Genomic DNA, 23093 nt, shown 5'->3' with positions numbered 1-23093 from the left:
TTGTGGTTTATGTTAGGTCAACTCTCCAGGATTTCCCTGGACTGTCTAGGTCAGGGGTCAGCAACATGTGGCTCTGGAGCCGCATACAGCTCTTTTACTGCCCTGTTGTGTCTCCACAGCAGAATCAGATATTTAGGTAAAAATAAAATAATCCTCTTTTGCAGTAAAATAAAGCTCTGCTGATCGTTCTAATAAATGGTCTTAAACGCTGGAGTTAATATCTAACTGCTAATTCACCCTTTAACCCTGAAGATTGGCGTGCAGACTGCTGGTCACGCAGGCATAACAATGCAGATAACAATCTCACCTAGCTAGTAGATAATGAAACAGCACAGAAAAAGATTTAAGAAGAACATCGATAATTTGGAGATGAATGGACACATTTCCATTTATAATCACTCCAGCTGGTTTCCTGATACGTTTAATCTGCAACGAGAAACTGTCAAACACTAGAAAGTCACAAAGTTGAAATCAGTTTCTCATTCGAATTCTCCCGTTCCACCTTAACCCCTTAAAATCCCAGGCTTATTACATACTAAGGCTTATTACTGAGTAACTATAGAGACTTCAATGCGAACTACCTGAGCTACTCTTAGCTTATAGAAGTGTAATGTAAAACTTTGGGCCCGCCGGTGGGTCCTGGCCATTTAAGGGGTCAAATGGTGCAGCAGTCACATTCTGGCGCTTCAGGCACCATTTAAGGTGGAAAAATTCGGAAAAGAAGATGGAGAATGAGAAGCTGACTTCAGCCTTGTAAAAAGTCGAACGTTGAGAGACGTTTTACAAGAAATTTTTCAAGAAAGTTTCTTGCCAGGGATGTGAGGAAAGCGGCTACAGCTGAGCTAAAGCTTAAAGCAGAGCAAAGTAAGTGTGTTTTCATTTGTATTATATTTTTAGTCCATACTAGGACATTAGCACATACTGAGACATATTTACAGCCAAAATGGTAAAACGTTACTTCAATAAATGGACATAAAATGCTGTGATTCCCAAGGCGGATTGATTCTTGTTGAAAAGACAAAATGGCTCTTAGCATTTTCAAAGGGTTAAGTTGAACTTTAAATCGCTTCTTTTTGTGCAGTTGAACTATTTGTATACAAAGAATGGGTTTGAATAGTTCAGACTAGAGAAAATTCTGAAGCTAAACTTACATTTATCTACTTTAGACAGCATTGTGAGCACAGCTACCCCTCCACTGAATTTAACATAAAAATCAAGCTGCTGATTGAGTGCCCAGGAATTTTACAGAGTGACAGGTGAGGCAACCCTAGTTGGCTCAGGTTTGGACAGAATTTTTAAGGACTCAGGTTTGAACTCAAAACACGATGTGTGTCGGGTCAGGCTCAGGCAAAAAAATAGGCTATTCAGGTTCAGGCCAAATTTCCAGGCCTGATTAAAGCTCTACTCACTGTCCCGCAGCTGCATCACTGGGGGCGGGAGGGTGTTGAAGTAGGGGTGCTGCAGTGCATCCTGGGCCGAGATCCTGTCTTTGGGGACCATCATCAACATCTGCTGAGCCAAGTCTTCCGTCTTATAGGGCAACTGAGCGAATCTGAGCCAAAGCACGCACAGACACACACATACGCACATACACACACACAGAGGCCAAGGTATGGGTCAGGCTTTCATATGAGGGAAGTTGCTGTTGGGCTTGGGGGGAGGTGGTGGGGGTTCAGCTACACAAAGACCCCTCTGTTCAATCTTGGAAAAAGCACAGACACACACACACACATATATGCGCACACACACTCACACGTACTTATGTTCAGCTGAACTGATATTACCTTTTCCAGACATCTCTGAATTGCTGGGCTTTGCAGGGCAGGAACCATTCTGCAGGAACACACACAAAACAGCCTCTCAGTCTTCAGAGAAAGCTGAAACCGGCAGCCTCCGCCTTGAGCGTCTTCCATTAAAACACTCTCTCTCTCTCTCTTTCACTCTCTCTCTCTCTCTCTCTCTGTCTCTCACTATCCAGGCCTAGCATGACCTCGCACGCCCTGGAACCCACACAAGCTTGGCCGTCTCATGGACACATTCTCTGCCCGGCCTCTCTCTTTCCTCTGAGCGCTGAGCGGATGGCCACCCAGCCTCTCTCTGTCTCTCTCTTTCTCTCTCTCTGAAAGCTACTTTGTCTGTGTGAGGCTGTATTCACCTCCTAGCACACCTGGTTGTGGTTGAGAGACTGGCGTTGGGCCTAAACCTGACTCAGACAGTCAGGGAGAGAGAGAGAGAGAGAGAGTGCCATATACCCCATACAGCACTGTAATATCAAAAGACATGGCTTGGCATTTTCAGTAGGGGTACAATTTTTTGTCACAGAGTACTGAACCTAGTTGCTGAACAATATATCACCTAAACCAGTATACCAGTACTAGTGTCATGCAACAGTACTGAATTTCAGGTTTAGCTGTATTGATAGACAACAAAAACTTAAGCTGCATTAAAAGTTTTGGTGATTTGGTGACCTCTCTGGTGGAAATGTGTAATTGCACACAACATGCAGAACAATATTTTGTATCAGCACATGAATCTAATGAGCGCAAGAGTGTTGAAAGAGTATTCAGAGAGAACTCAGTTAAAACTTGATGAAGGACATGTCTTCCGAGGATATGAGTGATTAACTGCTATTGTCATCATATCTTTATCAGTATAATGTTAATTTTGCATTTGAGACCTAAACATCGAACCTTCTTTTTAAACCTGTGTGTAAAGATCTATGACATGGTCCAACTTTGTGACTTTTAAATAACTCTTTCAGGCTTTACGTGGTCGATTTGTAGCAGTGCATGCACACTATATATCAGCATGTTTTTATTCTACTCTCTTATAGGTTACTTCTTTGAATTTTAACAAACAATCTTACTTACTGCAGCTTTAAGTAATATTCAAATAGACTTGCTTATGGGCCAATCATCTAAGCGCTGGCCCTATCACTGGGAGACTGCGAGTTTGCTCCCTGCCCATGCCACATCCAAGAGAGCACAATTGGCCTTGCTCTCTCTGGGTGGGTAGGATGGCACTCCCTCTCATCATTCCTCAGTGTGATACTAGCCAACATGGGCATCTGTTCAATGACGCGACAGACTTGGCAGTTAGTGTTCTCCTCCAAGCGTGTTGAGCTGTCCAATGACGATGCATTAGCGGAAAACATGACTCAAACATAGGCACATACTAACTTTCACCCTTTCAGCTTTGTGGTATTGTAGCTAATAGGTGGGAATTAGCCATGACTAACAAAATTGAAAAATACATAAATATATATAGTTGACACACTTGCTTATGTGGCTTTTGACACTGTATGACATACTGGTACCCTATTAAAAAGAGAAAAGGTTTCATAGCCGGGGGATGCATTACTGCATTACCAGAGGCCTCAGACCACGAGGCCTGAGGCAGCTCAAAGACTTTGGACGGTCTACTGCAGATGCAAACATTGGATGAACAAATATTCCTTAAATATGTAATGACAAAATAAATTAAATAAAGGCCCCTCAGCCCAAACCCTGCCACCATATTTAAAACAATTAACAGCACCCAAAATAAGCAAATTTTCCAAACAATAAGTTTGTTTATATTACATTTTTTCCAACCCTACTCAAATCGAACTGTTCAGTACAGCTATTTTTCAGGGCTTCTTTGCCTTTTGTTTTTGGCATTACCGTCAGGCTGTGTGTGGGATAGAGGAGCTCAAAAGATGTTTGTGCTCAGGGGCCCCATGAAACCATGATCATAGCCGTCAAGTCTGTGATGTCACAGTCAGTTTTTATCAAATTCTACATGCTTTCCATCACCCACCTCCTTATTTCACTTGGGATTAAAGGAATATTTGGGCGAAAAATCAAAATTACATGATTTTCCACTTGCCCCAAATGCAGTCAATCTCAGCTAATACATGTTTGGTGACCAAGTTTTGCTTCTTTAGTTTAGAAATCGAGCTGCATGAGGCCTGTAGATTTAGTTCTGTAGTCACTGGACCCTGCAGTTCCTTACAAATACATTTGCACAGTAAACACACTGTATGAACCAAATACATCTATGTTATCTTACTATAAAATGGCTATTGCAAAGCTTCATTTGTTCATTCATTAGCAGCATTGTACTTAATCAGCTTACACTAGGATCACAGAAAATTAACAGTTATTTTATATCTTTACCAAGTTCATCTGTTTTTTCTAATAAAATATTAGACACAACGCGTCAGCTTGTTACACCCATCCTTTTAGTCAGCTGACAACTTGGAAAACATACCCTGATTTTGGCTAAATATGATAGATAAAAAAATAATTAACCTAGAAATAGAATTTACATAGAAAACATTAGCTTAACACAACAAATGTTGGGAAAAAAAAAACAATTTAATTATTTGCTTCACGGTCTAAAAACTGTAGACATATTTCCATCAAGGACCTGCCAAATCCTTTGACTACAGAACTAAAGCTACGAGCTGCACAATTCCTATGTTGCAATTGGAGCTACATTAGCCTCTGCATAACTTCCTGCTTTCCGGTACTACTCTGCCCTCAAACTCTAAGAGGATGGAGTGCAGCTTAAACAGGGCAGCAGTTACATTCTGGTGAATTAGGTGGAATGGAAAATTCGAATAAGAAGCCAACTTCAGCTTCATGCTGGTAGGTCCAGTATCCAACTGACACATTTCTTTAAGTGTATATCCAGGTTTAAACATACGTGGTCCTCAAATTTGTAATGAGACATTATATTGATTTTCTGAGAACACTTGCTCGGCTTCTTCAATTATGTCACCCTACGCTGTGCCTGTGTTGTGAATTCCCTTAGCCCCATCTTTGGTCATCTTGTGTGTAATGATACCAAACTGTGTTTAGGAAAGAAGTGATTCCGGTTGTCCTAAATGGCTGCCCCTTCTTTTAGCTACTTAGAAATGTATTTTTTCTGTTTTTATAATTCATAGTGAGTCATACTATGTTGTAAACCACATTGACGTATCCGTGCAACCTGAGTTTAGTCCTGGATGCAGTTTGAGTGAGTTGAGAGAAGTTTTGAGCTTGTATTTATGGAAATTATTGATTTCCAGTGTCTGTTAGCAACGATAGCCTCAAAGCTCCTGTTCTAAACTAAAGAAGCAAAATTAGAACACCAAAAATGTCTTGGCTGATCAACCGCAATTGGGCCAAGTGGAAAATCATGTAGATCTTATTCATTTAAATTGAAACATATGCATTATCTGTCTCTGCTCATAGCTGAATACATTTCAGCTTCCATTAACTGTTGGCTACTTTGGCCTCATAGCTCTACTTGATAAAGAAACAAACTTAAACGTCTTTTGTATTCTCAAATGTTTTGTATGCTCAAATGGCATTTTGAGTTGAATCAATTTAAATGAAACTGCACAGCTGTTGGTTCATTTCTCTGTCATTAATGCTGCTCAACAAATGTGTAGTGAGTGAAATTAAGTAAGCTATGTGGTTTAAATGAAATACAGTATTATGTTTGTTTGGGTAATATAATATTGCTGGGTAAAACTTCTTTCTTCCTCATTGGCACCGACTCCATCTATTTGCATACTAGATGTTTCTTTCCCCTTGTTTAATATACACCCAGGCTACCTGCCCTTAGGCGTACACTTTTCATGTTTCGCTAAGCCACCTGGCCTCATTTTTGCGGCTAAAAGGATGAGTTAGCATTCTCCCTGCTGCTGAGTGTGAGTGAATGTTGGTGGGAAACCACAGAGACCACATTCATACCAATGATTAACCCATCTGTGTTTGGCAAAATGGCCAATATTAGTTAATCAAAAACAGTTACATAGTTAGCTAATAAATCATTTAAGCAAACTGAGATTTGAAGTTTGACAAACTGAAAAAGTTCAATTAAAACAGTGAGAATTTATGAGCTGCAGAAACACAGATAGGATGTACATATCGGTTTCGCTGGCTTGATGAGGTCGGCACCTCGCTGACACTACGCCACTGCTGGTCCACCCTCAGACCACCCAGATTAATGTTCTGCATACAAGGTCTAACTCTCCTCAAACAGATTTTAAATGCACATAATTCAACTTTGGGAAAAAAAAAACATTTTATTTAGACAAACTTTACAAACGACTGAGAGAAAGAGTTACTGGCTAAGCCCAATATAAACTGATTTTGTTGAAAATGTTGTTGCGGACTGTGCTAATACTGTACACATCACTTACATTAAGTAGATGTTTTGTTAATATGTAACTTCCATTAAGGAAAACCTAACCTTACTCAACCTTACCCAAAAACCTAACCCTAAACCTGGTCCTAATCCTAACTCTAACCTCAACCCAAAACCTAATCCTAACCCTCACCCTGGCCCTAATCCCAACCCTAACCTTAACCTCAACCCAAAACCTAATCCTAACCCTCACCCTGGCCCTAATCCCAACCCTAACCTTAACCTCAACCCAAAACCTAATCCTAACCCTCACCCTGGCCCTAATCCTAATCCTAATTTTAACCACAACCTAATCCAGTTAAGATCCAGTTACAGAATGGTGTCAGTGTGTCTATAACAGCTTGTTGAGGATGTTGAGATGGTCTGTATTAAACCTGTTACATGTTCAGTTCCTCTCAGGTTAAACATCTACAGATATGAATTTAAGTGAAAAACAACTGAATTCAGCAGATTATAAACAAATTTTATTTATACAGTTAGAAGTCTCTTTATAATCTACTGAATGTATTCACTGCTGCTACATCATTGATATGTTGTTGATATGTTATCTGAGAGTCTGTTGAGTTTTTTCTTTCATAGATATATATATATATATATACCTAAATGCCGCATTGTCTGTTGTTCTCTATCTGACGCGATAATTAGCCGTCTGGACCAGCAGGAGAGTATTCAGTCTGCACCTGACGTTAAAAACAGAGTTTAGCGCTCCAGTAGGAACATAATCTCACACACATCAGCAAATACATCAATGTGTGAATCACTTCTAATCTTAATTCTTAATCCTAATCTTAATACACATAAAAATAGAATAACCCCCCCAAAACACAGCAAGAAGGACGAAGCTGAATTTGCCAGCTTCTTGTTCGAGTTTACCCGTTCCACCTTAAATGGTGCAGCGGTCACTTTCTGGTGCTTGAAGCTGGACCATTTATGGTGGAACTGGAAAATTCGAGCTAGAAGCTGGCAAATAAAAAGATAATTTCAGGTTCGTGTAAGAAGGTGCTAACGGTAATCTATTATGAATATCTATATGGATTAAGGAATGCTATAACTTACCAGCTAAGCTTTAACCATCACTGTACATAAATAACTACTACATAAATTTAGGATCCCCTGAATAGACTATTAAATGAAATAGGCTTAATACGAAACCAGAGGAAAAACACTTTCTGCATGTAATATTCTTGAAATAGTAGAACTTTGGATAGTATATTACTTAAACTGCTGCTCTGTAACAGTACTGAATGCAGTCCAGCAGCAATGTTGACCGCCCCAAGATGGCGGCACCATTGACGTGTGTTGCTGGACACAACGCGGCATCTAGGTATGTATATCTATGGTTTATCATCTAAAGAGGACCACTCAAAATAAAGCGTCACCAAAATATTTACTAATTCACAAAGGACAATGAAATAAAGAAATGATAAGGTAATTTACTGGTTTGTTTGACAGTGCTTAATTTTTAGTACTTCATTTTTGTAGGGCAGTGTGTTACTTCTTAAGTTACGTGAACTTATTCAGACTTACAGTGTATCTGTCTCAGCACTAAGAGCGGTCTAGTGCATTTCTAATATTTTTAACTGTGCTAATGTTTTTAGCATGCACTACAGTCATAATCCATTGTAATGCTTTGTTTCTTATCATCTGGCCCTGCGTGCTGGTTCTGCGTGGTGGATTCACGGCTGTTCTTGGGAAAGCTTTCGAAACCCCCCCCACACACACACACCTTCCTGTTTCCAGTGTGTGAAGGTGTGTGTTTGTGTCTGACTCAAGGGTGTGAAGTCAGCGTGTAACGTGTTAGCTCAGCGCTAACCTGCAGTGCTCAGACACACACAGTCACACATACAGGCACCACTCTGTGAATTTGCTGCTGTGTTAGACATTATATATATTTGCACACTTTATATATGTTTAATGAGAAGCCACAGCTGGCTAAGATCCCCTCAAACATAGCATACACCCCCTCACACAGCCTTCTTCACACACAAGCTTACAAGTCAAGTTAATTTCCAGACAAAGTGCAAGTTATTTATTTTTAAGCTTCAGGAAAAAAAAACAGAAAACAAATATTTAAAACAAACCTCAGCAATAATATTCCAGTCCATTGTTCTGAAAGTACCAGCAACTTCTTTGTTTGATTATTTATCAGATTTTTTATTTCTTTTTTCTGCATTTGGATGTAATAAATGTACAAATGGCTGGTGCACAGTTTAAAGGGGAAGTCCACTGTTTTTTTCTGAATTTCTGCGTAATTTAATCTTTGAGTCTGATAAAGTCAGTCAGAGTGGTTTGATGTGAAATGGTTCACTGTAGAGAAACTTACCAACGTGGATTTCCTTACAGTGGTGGTGAAAGGAACCAGAGGTCTCTACAACAGTGTATATAGCCATTTCATTTAATATCCAAAATGACTCAACCTACATGAGTCTTCTGGGTTTTGCTATGTGATGTTGAAAATGGTGAAATAGTAGTAAACCTGAAGAAATTTGTTTTCTTTGGGATTATTTTGCCTGACGACGCTCTGCATCTGCATGAAAAATTGTTTCAGGCCAAAAGTTTATCTCAATATTATCATAAACAATGTCTCAGGTATCAGGCAGTGTATTCATAATCATTTCATGTAAAGACTTTCTGTGATGTAGCTTTAAGAGACATTAAAAGCCTAAGACGTCTGGTTCCTATCACCACCACTGTGAACAATTCTGACTTTGTACGTTTCACATTAAAAACCACTCTGATTGACTTTACAACCACTGAACTATGCAGGAGATCCTGAAAGATTGGTGGAGTTCCTCTTTAAGATATATATGTGTGTGAGGGTATGCGTGCACGTGCACGCTGGGATTGTTAATCTCCGAATATATAAACCAGTAAATGTTCCTTACGGAAAACATGTTAATAGGCAAGCTGAGTCAACGGCCCACCCCCCTTTACAGTGTACAGTGGGTTTAAAGCATGGCTGAGTCAGAGGATTTAACGGGTAAAAGGCAGTAAAGCATAAAATTGAGCTCATCATTAACCCTTACAAACACCGCAGGGCTTGAGAGCGAAAAAGAATGTGTCAACTCACCTGGTTTATAGTTGGGCAGCTCACTCACACCCGGCCAGCTTTCTTCTGTGGGCACCCCCAGAACCTGGACAGGAAGAGTGGGAGGGAGGAGAAGAGATGTGTCTGAATGCACTCGCACTAATCTGGGCACTAATATGAACAGATGTTTGTATGTTTGTACACTACACTGAAAACACACTTTTTACAGTGTAGGGGTAGATGGATAGATGCATAGATGTGTAGATGACGTAAGGCATTATGTACACATAACACTCATAATTACACTTTGCATATTTAAAGGCCTCAGTGCAAAAACATGACATAAAGCGTAGAAAACAAAATATCAAACAAAAACATTCATATTTAGTAGAATGCAAAAAACAACAATCAAAGTTATGAGAGGAAATCACAGAGCACAGAAGGAATAATGTAAAAGGAATAATAACTATGTGATGTTCCTAAAAGTTGGTTATGAGATGCTGTTTTTTAATTTAAGGTGAATTTTATGCACTAAGCCATTTTTGATACTATATATCACAGGCATACAGTATCATATTACCAGCAGCTTTAATGCCGTGATCTGAAGTGCTGAAAAAGTTGCTGTTATTTACTGCTGTTACTTTTCTCCATATTGCCAGATCCTAACTCACTGGCAGACATGGTTGTAATTCATACTGAATACACGCTTACTGTCCAAATCTTCAGCAACTGCTCAAAGACATCAGCCACACCAGGGAACGCTGGCGCCCCCTGTAGCATCTCAATGAAAATGCAGCCAGCACCCCTATAACAGAAAACAACCGCTAGAAAAGACTAGAAGTTAAAAAAAATTGTCAGTAAAAACTTGAGTTGTGTTGGTTAAGGACTTGTGAAAAAATCACTGCATCTGTCTATAATTTTGGCCTGTACTGTGCCTCACCAGATGTCCAGTGCTGTTGAATAGTCTGTGGAACCCAGCAAAACATCAGGTGGTCTGTACCACAACGTCACAACTTCTGCTGAATATGTTTGGCATGGGATAGACTTGGACCGGGCCAGACCTGCTCAGAGAAAAGACACCACAAGGCATTTGAAACAGTCGAAGAGAAGAACTTTGTAATTAAGTAATTATATGAAATATATAATCTAGCACATGAGACATATTCATTACATTTAGACACTAACATACTCTGTAGAGGTTGTGTTAACTTACATGATTTGCATATCATTGCATCATACGTATATTATATATATATATATATATATATATATATATATATATATATATATATATATATATATAATGCAATGATATGCAAATCATGTAAACCATATATTTAAAGGAAAATACTACAAAGACAACATATCAAATGTTTTAAATGAGAAATTTATTGTTTTTTGAAAAATATATGCCCATTTTTAATTTGATGCCAACAACATGTTCCAAAAAAGTTGGCACGGGGGCATGTTTACCACTGTGCTGCATCACCTTTTCTTGTAACAATACTCTGTAAGCATTTGGGAACTGAGGAAACCGACTGCTGTAGTTTTGAAAGTGAAATGTTTTCCCATGCATGTTTGATATAGGATTTCAGCTGCTCAACAGTTCCGGGTCTCCTTTGTCAAATTTATAATTTCTTAATGCGCCAAATGTTTTCAGTGGGTGACAGGTCTGGACTGCAGACAGGCCAGTTTAGGACCCGGACTCTTTTAATACGGAGCAATGCTGCTGTAGTACGTGTAGAATGTGGTTTGGCATCATCATGCTGAAATAAGAAAGGCCTTCCCTGAAAAAGACGTCATCTTGATGGCAGCTTATGTTGCCAAAACATGTATATATTGTTCAACATTAATGGTGCCTTCACAGATGTGCACGTCACCCATGCCATGTGCACTAATGCTCCCCTATACCATCATGAATATTGTCTTTTGAACTGTGTACTGATAACAAGCTGAGTGGTCTTTAGGACACAGTGTCCATGATTTCCAAAAAGAATTTCAAATGTTGATTTGTTGGACCACAGGACACTTTTCCACTTCCCCTCAGTCCATTTTAAATGAGCTCAGGCCCAGAGAAGGCGGCAGCATTTCTGGATCCTGTTTATATATGGTTTCTTCTTTGCGTTTTAGAGTTTTAACTTGCATTTGTAGATGCAATGATGAACTGTGTTCACAGTTTTTATTTACATTTTGCCCAGCGTCGCCATTTTATTTGGAAATGGAGTTGTGTATATATATATATATATATATATATATATATATATATACACATATATATATATATATGTATGCCCACCAAAGTCAGCCAGTTTGAGCTCTCCCAAGTAGCTGATGAGCAGGTTCTGAGGCTTTAGGTCCCGATGCAGGATCCTCCTACTGTGGATATATGATAGACCTCGCAACAGCTGGAACATAAAGATCTGATGGAGAGATAGAGAGAGAGAGAGAGAGACAGAGAGTGAGAGATTATTTCCTTTCCTCTGCTTTGAACTGAAGCCATGTGAAGCCAAAGGCAAAAGCAGATTGTCTTACTCGAACATTGTACGAGTGCAGTCCTCCTGGGTGCTGTATCATATACTGGGCCAAGTCTGTTTGCTGACAGAGAGAGCGAGAGAGAGAGAGAGAGAGAGAGAGAGAGAGAGAGGGAGAGAGGGAGACATATACACATTTATACACATACTGAGATATTAAGTACTGTAATACTGTTAATATTAGTTATTCGATACTATTTAAGACTATTAATACTAGTGTTATGTTATTATAGGCATTTGATATGTTATTATTATTATTTTATACGATGAGAATTGTGATGTGACAAATGTCTTAAGTTAATAATAAGTTATAAGCCCCAATGCTAATGTGTTTATTGTGTATTGCCGAAGGCTGGAGTCCTGCAGAGGTAGAACTTGGAGAAAATGGTGGCCTGTACTTACCACATACTCAAAGACGAAGGTAAGAGACTCGCGTGTGTGGATGATATCATGGAGCAGAACAATATTAGCATGCTTCAGGCCTTTCAACAGAGAGGCTGGGAACACAAAAGACATACAATGTATTTGCAATGCATATTCTGAGCAGCAGATAAACGCACTAAATCAGTATTTTTCAACTAGGGACTTGGAGAATCCTAGTTGGCCCATATTTCTAGTTGGCTCCATATTCCATATCTCAGGCCAAAACACAAACTCACTGTCAAACACCTCAGAATAAGAGTGCTGATTGGACATTGCTCTTGTGAAAAAAGGAAATTTACACAATTTTCCCCTTACAGCCAATGCAGCAAATCACCCGATGCAGCTAAAGTTTTATATGGGCAAAGTCTTTGGTTTGTGACACTGGATGATATTCTGTTATCTATAAAAATGGACAAAAGTACAGATAAAAGATTAGCCTTCAAGATGGCCGTTACTACTGTTTTTAGATACATGATGTATTTTTGTCCATACTTTGACTGATTTGAATAGATAATAGTATGTTACAGTTACATAAACATCTGAAATTAAGTAAAGGCACACAATGACCTGAAAAATGTAACCATCTGCTGTATCTGTTGTAAACATGTCTACTTGCATCCTACAGCACCGCAGCAGAGTGAGATTTTCCAGTTTAAAGATTTGGAAATCCCCCTTTTAATGATGTATCCTGTTGGGAGGAACATTTCAAAAACTACAGCTGCTTTGAGGCTGGATTTTGGGAGGAACTTGCTTTTTTCTCTCTTTAGCTGGTGTACATGGAAGGAAGGTGGATAGCTAATGTTACTACAAGGAAGCTGAAAAGATTATTACAGCTGTATAATTACAGTCACTGTCTTTAGATCATCATTACAACGAAAAGAAAGGATTATTCAAACAACAAAAATGGCACGTCAGATGATGAGGATAACAAGCTACCCGGTTAGCAAAATTTATCTAGACTCCTTGGGTTTGTTCTGGCCTAGTATACGGCTAGGTACTCAGCCCATATCTGGCCCCCACACTGCAAAGAGAGTAGAACTAACGGATATGGTCCAAATCTGGCCCGACCACATTGTTGGTCCATGATAATCATGGCAGACTTGGCGCACAAATAAAAAACACAAGGCAAAACCATATAAAGCTGCCCACCATCTGGCCCTATTCTGGCCCACATGCCTAACATCTGCCTGACAGCTAACCACCAATTGCATACGAAAGCCTGAGTCAGCCCAAAAAGTAGCTGGCTATCTAGATATCTCTTTTCTCTGACTGGTAGAAAAACATTCATGTTGTGCTGAATAAAGACAAAATATCTGTTTTCTTTACAATTTGTTTGACAACTAAGGTAAGAGTGACACTAACGCTAGCTCGGTTGTATTTGTAGTCTATAGATCAGTGGCTAGGCTAGCAGTCATTGGTTGACACCACAGGGATTCCCAATGATTATATGATGTATTTGCGTAATGCATGCTGGGTATTGTAATGAGAGAACAGTGATGAATGGAAAACATGAAAATGATAAGAAGGATACTATGCTGTGCGACAGAATTTCATATTAAACTTAATGTTTTAGGCAAAAATGCACATTTAACCCAACACAGTTTGAAGCAGTGTGCAATGAATCAGGCAAAACAGCAAAGAACTTCAGGGTGGATGGCGCTGGTAATGCTGCATTGGTACTACAGGATTTTGTACTAATCCTGAGAGAGTCTTCATAACTTCATGTGGTTATTTAATTTTTTTCCATCATCGTAAATCGTAAACTTGCACTGGCCTCACATTTCACTGGGGGCGTGCTACATTAGCATTGTAGCTCCAGTGCAAATTGAAGAAGCAAACATTGCATACCAAACATGTCTCGGCAGAATGAGTGCATTTCAAGTAAGGGTAAATTTGTGTAAATTAAAATTTTCAGTGAACTATTCTTTTATTGCAGCAGTATGGAAAAGAGTCGGCCGATGGGGCTTGACAAACAGGTCCTGCTTTCTCTTACCCTCTCTGATAGCAGTGAATGGAACGCCCTCTTCAGTCTTCATACGGATCACTTTTAGTGCCACCAAGTGGCCATTTATCCTTCAAGCACAGCAGAGACACACATCACATGAGCTGAACCACAGAAACTAAGCCATTAAGAAGGTTTTGTGTTAGTGCAAGCCTCTACATCAAGCTTTTATGACAAACCTGATTTCTCAAAATGTCTGCATAATTCAACAGTTGTGATGTAAACAAAGTCATTCAGAGTGGATTAATATGAAATGGTTAACTGTAGAGAAACTTACAGACTTGGATTTCTTTACAGTGGTGGTGATGGGAACCAGTAGTCGCGATCTCTTCAACGTGTATATGGCCATTTTATTTCATATCCTAAATGACAAGTCAACCTACATGAGTCTTCTGAGTTGTTATATGTGATGTTGATAATGGTGAAATAGTAGTAAATCTGAAAAATATGTTTTCTTTCTTTGGAGACTGTTTTTCATTACAGTGTGCTGTACATACTTCTCCACCAGGAATGGCTTCTAAAAATCAGTTTAAAGGCCAAAATCTTATCTTAAAACTGTCATACAACAGTGTCTAAAGTAAGAGTCAGCATATTCGTAACCATTTCACGCAATAACTTTATTAGATGTAGCTTTTAGAGGCATTAAACTCTTCAGATGTCTGGTTCTTATCACCACCACTGTGGAAAAATCTGAATCCTTCTTTAAAGCATGAGCATAAGAGTAAAATGAGTGCATTCATTTGACTTGGCAGTGTGTCGTTGGCTTTCACTGAGACTGGTTGCTGTTTTGGTCAATGTACCACACATTTCAGCACTGAAAAAATAAACATATAAATGACTTCAGAGTTCTTATTTGAAGAATTGGCTGATGATTTATGTTTACATTACATAAGGACACTCGTACTGACGAAGGAACAGCTCACATTGTCTCACTTCCTCGAAGAGCTACTTCTCCAAACTGGAGCAAGTGGCAGTCGCCACAATATGTATTCACACCGACTGGCCACTTCATTCAGTACTCATATATGTATCTACACACTTTGTCCATTTTATTAGCTCCATTTAGCATATAGGTGCACTTTGTAGTTTTACAATCACAGACTGTTTCTCTGCATACCCTTTCACCCTGTTCTTCAGTGGTCAGGACCCCCACAGGACTACCACAGAGCAGGTATTATTTAGGTGGTGGGTCATTCTCAGCATTGCAGTGACACGGACATGATGCTGACATGTTAATGTGTGTTCCGGTAATATGAGTAGATCAGACACAGCAGTGCTGCTCTAGCCAACAGCGTCCTGTGGGCAGCATCCTGTGACCACTGATGAAGGACTAGAGGAAGACTAACTCAAACTGTGCAACAACAGACGAGCCACTGTGTCTGACTTTACATCTACAAGGTGGACTAGCAAAGTAGGTGTGTCTAATAGAGTGGACAGTTAGTGGACACAGTGTTTAAACTCCAGCAGCACTGCAGTGTCTGATCCACTTGTACCAGCTCAACGCACACTAACACACCACCACCACATCAGTGTTACTGCAGTGCTGAGAATGATCTACCACCCAATTAATACCTGCTCTGTGGTGGTCCTGTGGGGGTCCTGATCACTGAAGAACAGGGTAAAAGGGAGATAACAAAGTCTGCAACTGTAAAACTACAAAGTGCACCTATATGATAAATGGAGCTAATAAAATGGACAAAGAGTGTAGATACAAAGATGTGTACTGAATGAAGTGGCCGCTCCGCGTGGATATGGTGCCTGCCATTCGCTCTAGTTTGCAGAAGGAGCTCTAGAGGCATGCCATGCAGAGTTGCACTGCACACCCTGCCCCCCTCCACCAAAGGGATGTTAAATGTTGTTGTTTGTTTGTGTGGTTTTTCTTTGGGTTAAAGGTGTGAGTATGTGTTTATTGTGTCATTTTGTGTTGCGCTGTGGGGTTAGTTGGAGTGGATTTGCATCTGCTGTATAGTACTAGTTATAGCTCTTCAGTGACTTTGCCTGCTATCCCTGGCAGTGTCAAGTGCCTTTCCAGTGCCTTCCACTAATAAAAAAACACCAGTTCTTGTGGCAGAAATCATGGTCTCTCCCATATAACATTTGCAAACCAAACCAAGAAGCTGCTGATGTTCTCAGAACAATGAACTAACCACCCTATAGTCCAGAGCTCAGTGTCACTGAATGTGTTTGGGATTATGTGGTTCATATATATATATATATATATATATATATATATATATATGTATGTAGTAAAAACAGCTGGGCTCCATATGGCTCGGAGGGCCCTAAGCAAGCACTTATATCACTTGTAGCAAAGAACAGCCCTGCCTGTACAGTAAGCACTGGATGTCACTCACTGTGAGGGCAAATGATTTTTTTGTCAGTGTGAGAGAAAGCAGGATTGATTGATATGTCATTCAGCCAGCAGAGGGCAACCACAGCACTATTCTGCAACTGACTAGGCCACAATACTTCTACACAAACTTTGATCGATGATGTTTCAGCCCTGTTTCAGTCATTTTTAACATGCCCACCCCAGCTTTGGCTTACCATTAAGAATGGCATCACACCTACATCACAGTACAAGAGGGGTCGTGGACAGTGAAGAGTGCACTCGCTCTTCGCTAGGTTAGTTATAGCAAGCTATATAGCTAGCCATGCAAAATTTGTAATGCGTAACTTTTTTCAGACGTTTGGACATAATGTACATTTATTCTGTGAATAATTGCTTTGTTTGGCTGTTAACTGGAGTTTAGAACTGTGTCTTGTCTCATATGTTATATTGTTGCAACCTGTGTAGACACATTTCACTTAAGCTATTGAAGTAATAGAACGGCTCTTACAGTGTTGTGGGAGATTCAGTTGAGAGGAAATGGTGAGGCCAAGTGTGAATGTTGTAATTTGGTGTGTTAAAACTGGCACTGTGGTGTGTCAGTTTTCAGAACGGTGCTGAGTGACTTTATTAAAACAGCTTAATTCATAGTAGACTGGTGGGTTAGATAAGCCTGTAGATTAGCCTGTTGTGCAAGTGTTCAGACATCCTATCTGGGGTGTGCAAGTCGTACCCCATAATTTCCAGTCAAACTGGCAAGTCCATCATTTTCCAGGAAATATTTCTGAGGAGATTAAATATCAGATACTCCACTTGCATAAGGAAAAGAAAAGTCAAAGGACAACAAGTGAAAAAAGTTCCAAAAATTATGTAGAGAAAATTGGGCTCCTAACAAATGTGCAAGACATATGGCAGACCTCCAAAACTGCCACCATCAGATAAACTTTATCTTTAATCTTTAAGAGATGAAAAGTGAAGGAGAAAATCCAGCTTCACTCTTACTTCAGATCTAAAAAATCCGATTTCTATCCATCCTTCCACTGTGGGAAGACAACTCAGCCAGAAAAGATGCACATCTGTCAAGAAGCCCTTACAGAGAAAAGGAGACAAATGAAAAAGAACATTTGCAAACCTGCTGAGTACCCAGAACAATGAACTGACCACCCCAGAGTCCAGAGCTCAGGGTCACTGCATGTGTTTGGGGCTACATGGTTCATGAGAAGCAGATTATTTGAAGCCTTTGTTTAAATTTTTGTTAAACATATGTTTTCTGCTTTTTCCCCACACTGAAAATGAACACCTTGTACTAAACGGCCATTCATTAGAAATTAAATATATGAAAGGTGGTCTCTGACCTTTGCACAGTATCGTTTGCATGCCTATGTGTCTGCATGTACGTGTTTGAGTGCAGGTACTAACCTGCTTATTCCTTTGTACACAGTGGCGTAGGTGCCCTCTCCTAGTTTCTCCAGGTTCAGGTAAGAAGTGGCTGTTCCAAACTGCAGCCCTGTGTTCTGTGAACACAATACAGAATATGTGACTATTGTTTAGACATGATACGATTATGTGTCTTCAAAATGCCTGAGTCTGTGACTGTGTGTGTGCGCTCACCCACTGGAACTCCTGCTGGAAGCTTTTGCCCCCCAGCGGGTCGCTGTTGCTGCGTCCTCTCTGCACCCGCAGCCTGCGCACCTGCAGGGTGTGGAACCAGTGCGGCTGAGGGGTTTCAACGCCATCCAACTCACCCAGCTACAGAGAGAGAGAGGCAGAGAAAGAGAGAGAAGGGGGTGGTGACAGATATGACAGTTTAAGATTATCTGTAAATACTATGATCAGTAAGCCCCAAATTGGCCATCTATCATCTCTGACATAATAGGATGCGATGTGTGATCATGTGATTCTAAAGGCTTTATCATCAACAGGGAACTGAAGTCTGAGAAGAAGAGAGAAGGTGAGAGACGGAGGGTAAAAAACAGAAACACTGATAAAGAGAGAGATACGGAGTGAGAGAGGTGGGTAGACAGAGAAGAAAATCCACGAGTGCTATAATATAACCTTTGCTTTACAGGCAAACTACAGTGACTCTTAGACCCCGTTTATGGCAAGTTCCTTCTGTGCTGGACACAGCTACAAACGGCCAATGACAAGAGGTAAGATTTGAAGACCCTTCTGTGCTGGACACAAGTACATGTGACTAAAGGCAGCAGGAGCTTTGGTGTGACCCAGAGTGGATGTGATGGACACAATGTCTGTCATTCTCCAGTCTGACTGTTTACATGTTTAACGTCTTATTATGACATAATAAACTATAGGAAAGATGTCTCGTATGACTATTTCCATGTCCTGTTATGACAACATAACCACAGGGTGACTGTTTGTATGTCCCATCATAACACTCTAATCTATAGGAAAGACTGGACTGACCGTTTTTGCCTTATTGTGACATCATGATATATTGGAAAAATGACTATTACGAATGCTTGCATGCCTTATTATGACATCATAATGTATAGGAAAGATGATTGTTATGACTGTTTTCATGCCCTATTATGACCTTATGATATATTGGAACTCTGATTTTCATTAGAGTTTCATGCCCTGTTATGACATCATAATCTATAGGAAAGATGATTGCTATGACTGTTTTCATGCCCTGTTGTGACATCATAATCTATATGAAAAGTGATCGTTATGACTGTTTTTTCATACTGTATTATGACATTGTAATCCATAGGAAAGATGATTGTTTTGACTTTTCACGACCTAATATGTCATCATAATCTACAGGAAAGATGACTGTTATGACTGTTTTCATGCCTAATTATGACATCATAATCTATAGGAAAGATGATTGTTATGACTGTTTTCATGTCCTATTATGACATCATAATGTACAGAAAAGACCTCATCATGTCCAGCTGTAGCTTAGCCTGGGCAGGTACGACAAAAAGAAATTTGTAAAGATATTTTAAATCAAATACAAATATCCCAGGAGTTTAAATGGGGAGTGAAATTTTACTGCTTTTTTAGACACAAGAGGACACATGTTGGACTGTTAGCATATCCTGCAATGCTCCTACTGTTGATACTCAAGTGCATTTGACTGCAAGTGCTTTGAACTTTAACTCAAGTAAAAATGTAAATAGAGCACATATATTTTCACTTGAGTAATATTTTACTGAGGGTATCTCGAGTATGACATTTGTATATTTTATCTACCTTTGCATTTTGTATGCCTCCATCAGCCAAAAGAAAGCAGGCAATTTCCCTATGGTGCCATACAGCCTGTTATGTCTTCCTACCATTTTCCAGTCAAAAAGGCAGATCAGTTCATCTACATTAGATGTTATGGCTCATTGATGAGTGACAGCTCCCCTTCTCGCTACACATTACCTCCGTGATTGGCAGGGACGACACACTCCAGCTCTTCGAAGGCCTCTCTTCCATTTCCACCTCCTCATCTTCCTCTCTCCATCTATCCCTAGCCTCGGCCACGCTTTCCTGCCCATTCCTGACATCTTTCTCTCGTCCACAACACCAACAGCATTTGCTCACACACAGAGAACCCCAGAGCCGGAGCCTCCATAGCAAGTCCTCCATTACTCTCTCGGTCTGGCTGTGGGTCGGCCCTGTCGCTCATATGACCAGCATAAGTGTGTGTGCGTGTGTGTGTTGTACGCAGCAGCCTGGTCTCATGACCATCTCTCGTCCTTAGGAGTGAAACAAAAACAGCCATGTTCTCTTTCCTAGTAGGAACAAGCATGTCCATTCAAGCAGGCTGGAGAAAAAGAGGAGAGAGAGAAAGCAGAGAATGGCAGAGAGAAAGAGGATGCAGTAGAGAATGTAAAGGACATACAAACTGAGAGGTGCTGGTCAGTACAAAATCAGTCCAGTATTTGGAGCATGTACTTTATAAAGGGCCTTTTTGTGGAGGCCTGATTGCGGACGGGGTGATTCATGCTTCAGTACTGAGTAATGATGACTGGTTTTGCACAGAGGCTTGACGAATGGTCTTAAATGTGACAATCCCCCCTAAACTATTCAGCCGGTGGTGATTGATATTGTGGCTGAATGTAGAGGAAAGAATAAGCCATCAACATCTGGAGTGGAGTGTTAACCTCTTGAAATCTGAGGTTTATTACATACCAAGGCTTATTATTCAGTAACTCCAGAGACTTCAAGGCCAGAGGAATTTCACAGAATTTTCAAAATTTGTACATAATTAAATAGATGTAAACAAAGTCATTCGGAGTGGTTTGAGGTGAAATACTTCACTCTGAAATCATGCTGGTTTGATGTAGAAAACTTAGTCAGAACGCTTCACAGTGGTGGTGACTGGAACCAGACGTCTGAACAGTTTAATGTCTTTGCCTCCATCACAGAAAAGTATAAGAGGAGATGATTATGAATATACTGCCTGATGTCCAAGGCCCAGTTTTATAATAGTTTTGAGAAAGTTTGGCCTGAAACATCACCCAGAGAGTTGTAAAACAAAATATTCCCCCTTTTTTCAGATCACCATTAGTTTACCATCATCAGCATTACATATAAAAACTCATAATACACATGTAGGTTCACTGGTGGTTTTGGATAGTAAATAAAAGGATTATATTTGCTTTTTTAGACATCACATCCCCTGGTTCCTACCACCACCACTATAAAGAAATCGCCTGTTTCTCTACAATGAAGCATTTCCCAACAAAACAGTGTGAGCAGTAAGGGAGAGAGAAAGCGGAGAGAGTAGGAGGAAAGGAGAGGCAGAGTAAGAGGAGAGAAAAAAAGGGGGAGAGAGAGAGAGTGAGACAGAGGGCGAGAGAGAGAGAGAGAAATGGATGTGGTCCATGTTCTTTCTTAGTCTGTGTCCAGATTATGAGCCTCATAGCTCAGTTAGAAAGACTGCGATCTGTAAGCTGTGACTCGTATGTCACTAATGTGAATGAAAAACAACCTGCATGCACACGTCCAACTCAGTGACAAATCAGATATGTATCTGATTCAAGGCCCACGTGTGAGATCTAATTGGAAAAGATCGTATTTGTGTGTTTACACAGCTCTGAGTCACAATAAGGTAAAAAATCAGATTTGTGCCATAACCTGGTAATGTGCACGTAGCCTGACTGCATAATGTGTTTGTGTTCGTCTATGTGTGTGTGCGTGTTTGTGTGTGCGCGCACGCGTGTGTGTGTGTAGGGGATACATGGGCTGAAGACCAGAAAATGAAACGCCAATCAAAACTAGGACAGCAGTAGAGAAAGAGCCCTCAATAGAAGGAGACAGAGACAGAGAAAAACATTGTGTGGCTGCTTCCAGAAACCCTAAAAGCTACTGCCTTTTCCCACCGATCCTCCTTCTGTCCTTCATGACCCAGAAAGTGATTTCATGATGCCATCTTCTTGAGAGAGACTGTTCCTAACGCCTGCCGAAGTGGCTTGCAACAGAGGACACACTGGCATATACTACCTAGGAGGTTTTTGGAGTGACCACTGCACACACAGCAGAAAGGATGGACAGCACAGAGGATAACCAACTATAGTTTTCATTTTGTGTTTTGCTTGTATTCCTACAATCCAAGTAATCTGTGTATTAAGGGTGTACTTTCAAGCAAACGCTGTGATAGGCTTAGATTTCGAAGTAATTGAAGTAAATTAGCTGTCTCGTTCCTCCGGTCACTGCTCATTCTTTCAGTTCCTCCTGCTCCTTTCCTCTGCTAGACTCCTCCGCAGTCTTCCCGGGTAGGAGAGGAGAAGTAGCAAAGGTTTCTGGATGCAGCCCCTGTGTCCTTTCTCCCACTCTTCTTTGCCCTTTCCCCTCTACGCTCTCTTTCTCTCTGTCTCCTGCAGGTGGCAGTGCTGTGTTTAAAATCTCAAATTAAATTTTGTTCTATGAAGAAACACAGCAGTAAAATCTGTCCTCCCCTCAGCTCTTCCTATATGATAATGCTGATATTGTTCTTCAAGGCTGTAGAGACAGCAGGCTGCTTACCTCCTGATAGCCCAGATGTCTCTGCTTCAGACCTGGGAACACAACAAAAGAGGATATTTCACTCAGGACAGTTGTAACCAAGAAGATGAACAGACACATTCTTTTACATATGCAAGAAAACTGTACAAGTAGGAGGTGATATATAAAATAAAAAGGACAGAACAGTAAAAGTTGGAAGGAAAGAACAAGACCAGCCAGGAAAGGAAAAGACAGGGTGAAACATCAGGACAGGACAGTAAAGAAGATGGCAGGTCAGGATAGGACCAAAAAGGTAAAGAAAAGAACAGGGAAGGAAAGGAAAAGAGAGGGAAAGGACAAGATGACAGGACAGGACATGGTGAAAGAAAAGGACAGAATAGGACATGAAAGGATGAAAGGAGTGAACATGATGAAAGGACAGAACAGGACAGCAAAAGAGGAAAGGAAAAGGAGATGGCGGGTAAGGAAAAGACAGGTTGAAGGAACAGGACAAGACAAGGGAAGGGAAGGGAAGGGAAAGGAAAGGAAAGGAAAGGAAAGGAAAGGAAAGGAAAGGAGCATGGAAATAAAGGAAAGGACAGGACAGGAAAGCACAGGAAAAAGGAAATTGCATGATCAAAGGAGACAACAGAATAGAAC

General features: G+C 40.3%; 1 protein-coding gene across 2 annotated transcripts in view; it reads right to left on the bottom strand.

Moving 5' to 3' along the window:
* The window catches only part of cdk15 (cyclin-dependent kinase 15), a 37558-nt gene that overhangs the window by 5826 nt on the left and 8639 nt on the right, over nt 1-23093 (bottom strand). Inside the window, exons 2-13 of one of the 2 annotated variants that reach the window (XM_036569977.1) lie at nt 22476-22507; nt 18105-18242; nt 17913-18007; nt 14156-14235; nt 12142-12236; nt 11741-11803; nt 11505-11628; nt 10149-10269; nt 9920-10013; nt 9251-9314; nt 1785-1833; nt 1410-1552 (exon numbers count right to left, since the gene is read on the bottom strand). In XM_036569977.1, coding sequence (XP_036425870.1) covers nt 1410-1552; nt 1785-1833; nt 9251-9314; nt 9920-10013; nt 10149-10269; nt 11505-11628; nt 11741-11803; nt 12142-12236; nt 14156-14235; nt 17913-18007; nt 18105-18242; nt 22476-22507 — 1098 coding nt within the window. Of the gene's footprint in view, nt 1-1409; nt 1553-1784; nt 1834-9250; nt 9315-9919; nt 10014-10148; nt 10270-11504; nt 11629-11740; nt 11804-12141; nt 12237-14155; nt 14236-17912; nt 18008-18104; nt 18243-19886; nt 20121-22475; nt 22508-23093 lie in introns of those variants that run through there. The other variant, XM_036569976.1, reaches the window with a different exon arrangement.

The sequence above is a fragment of the Colossoma macropomum genome, unplaced genomic scaffold, assembly GCF_904425465.1.
Source record: "Colossoma macropomum unplaced genomic scaffold, Colossoma_macropomum, whole genome shotgun sequence".
Lineage (NCBI taxonomy): Eukaryota > Metazoa > Chordata > Actinopteri > Characiformes > Serrasalmidae > Colossoma > Colossoma macropomum.
This window is presented reverse-complemented; position numbering and strand designations above follow the sequence as displayed.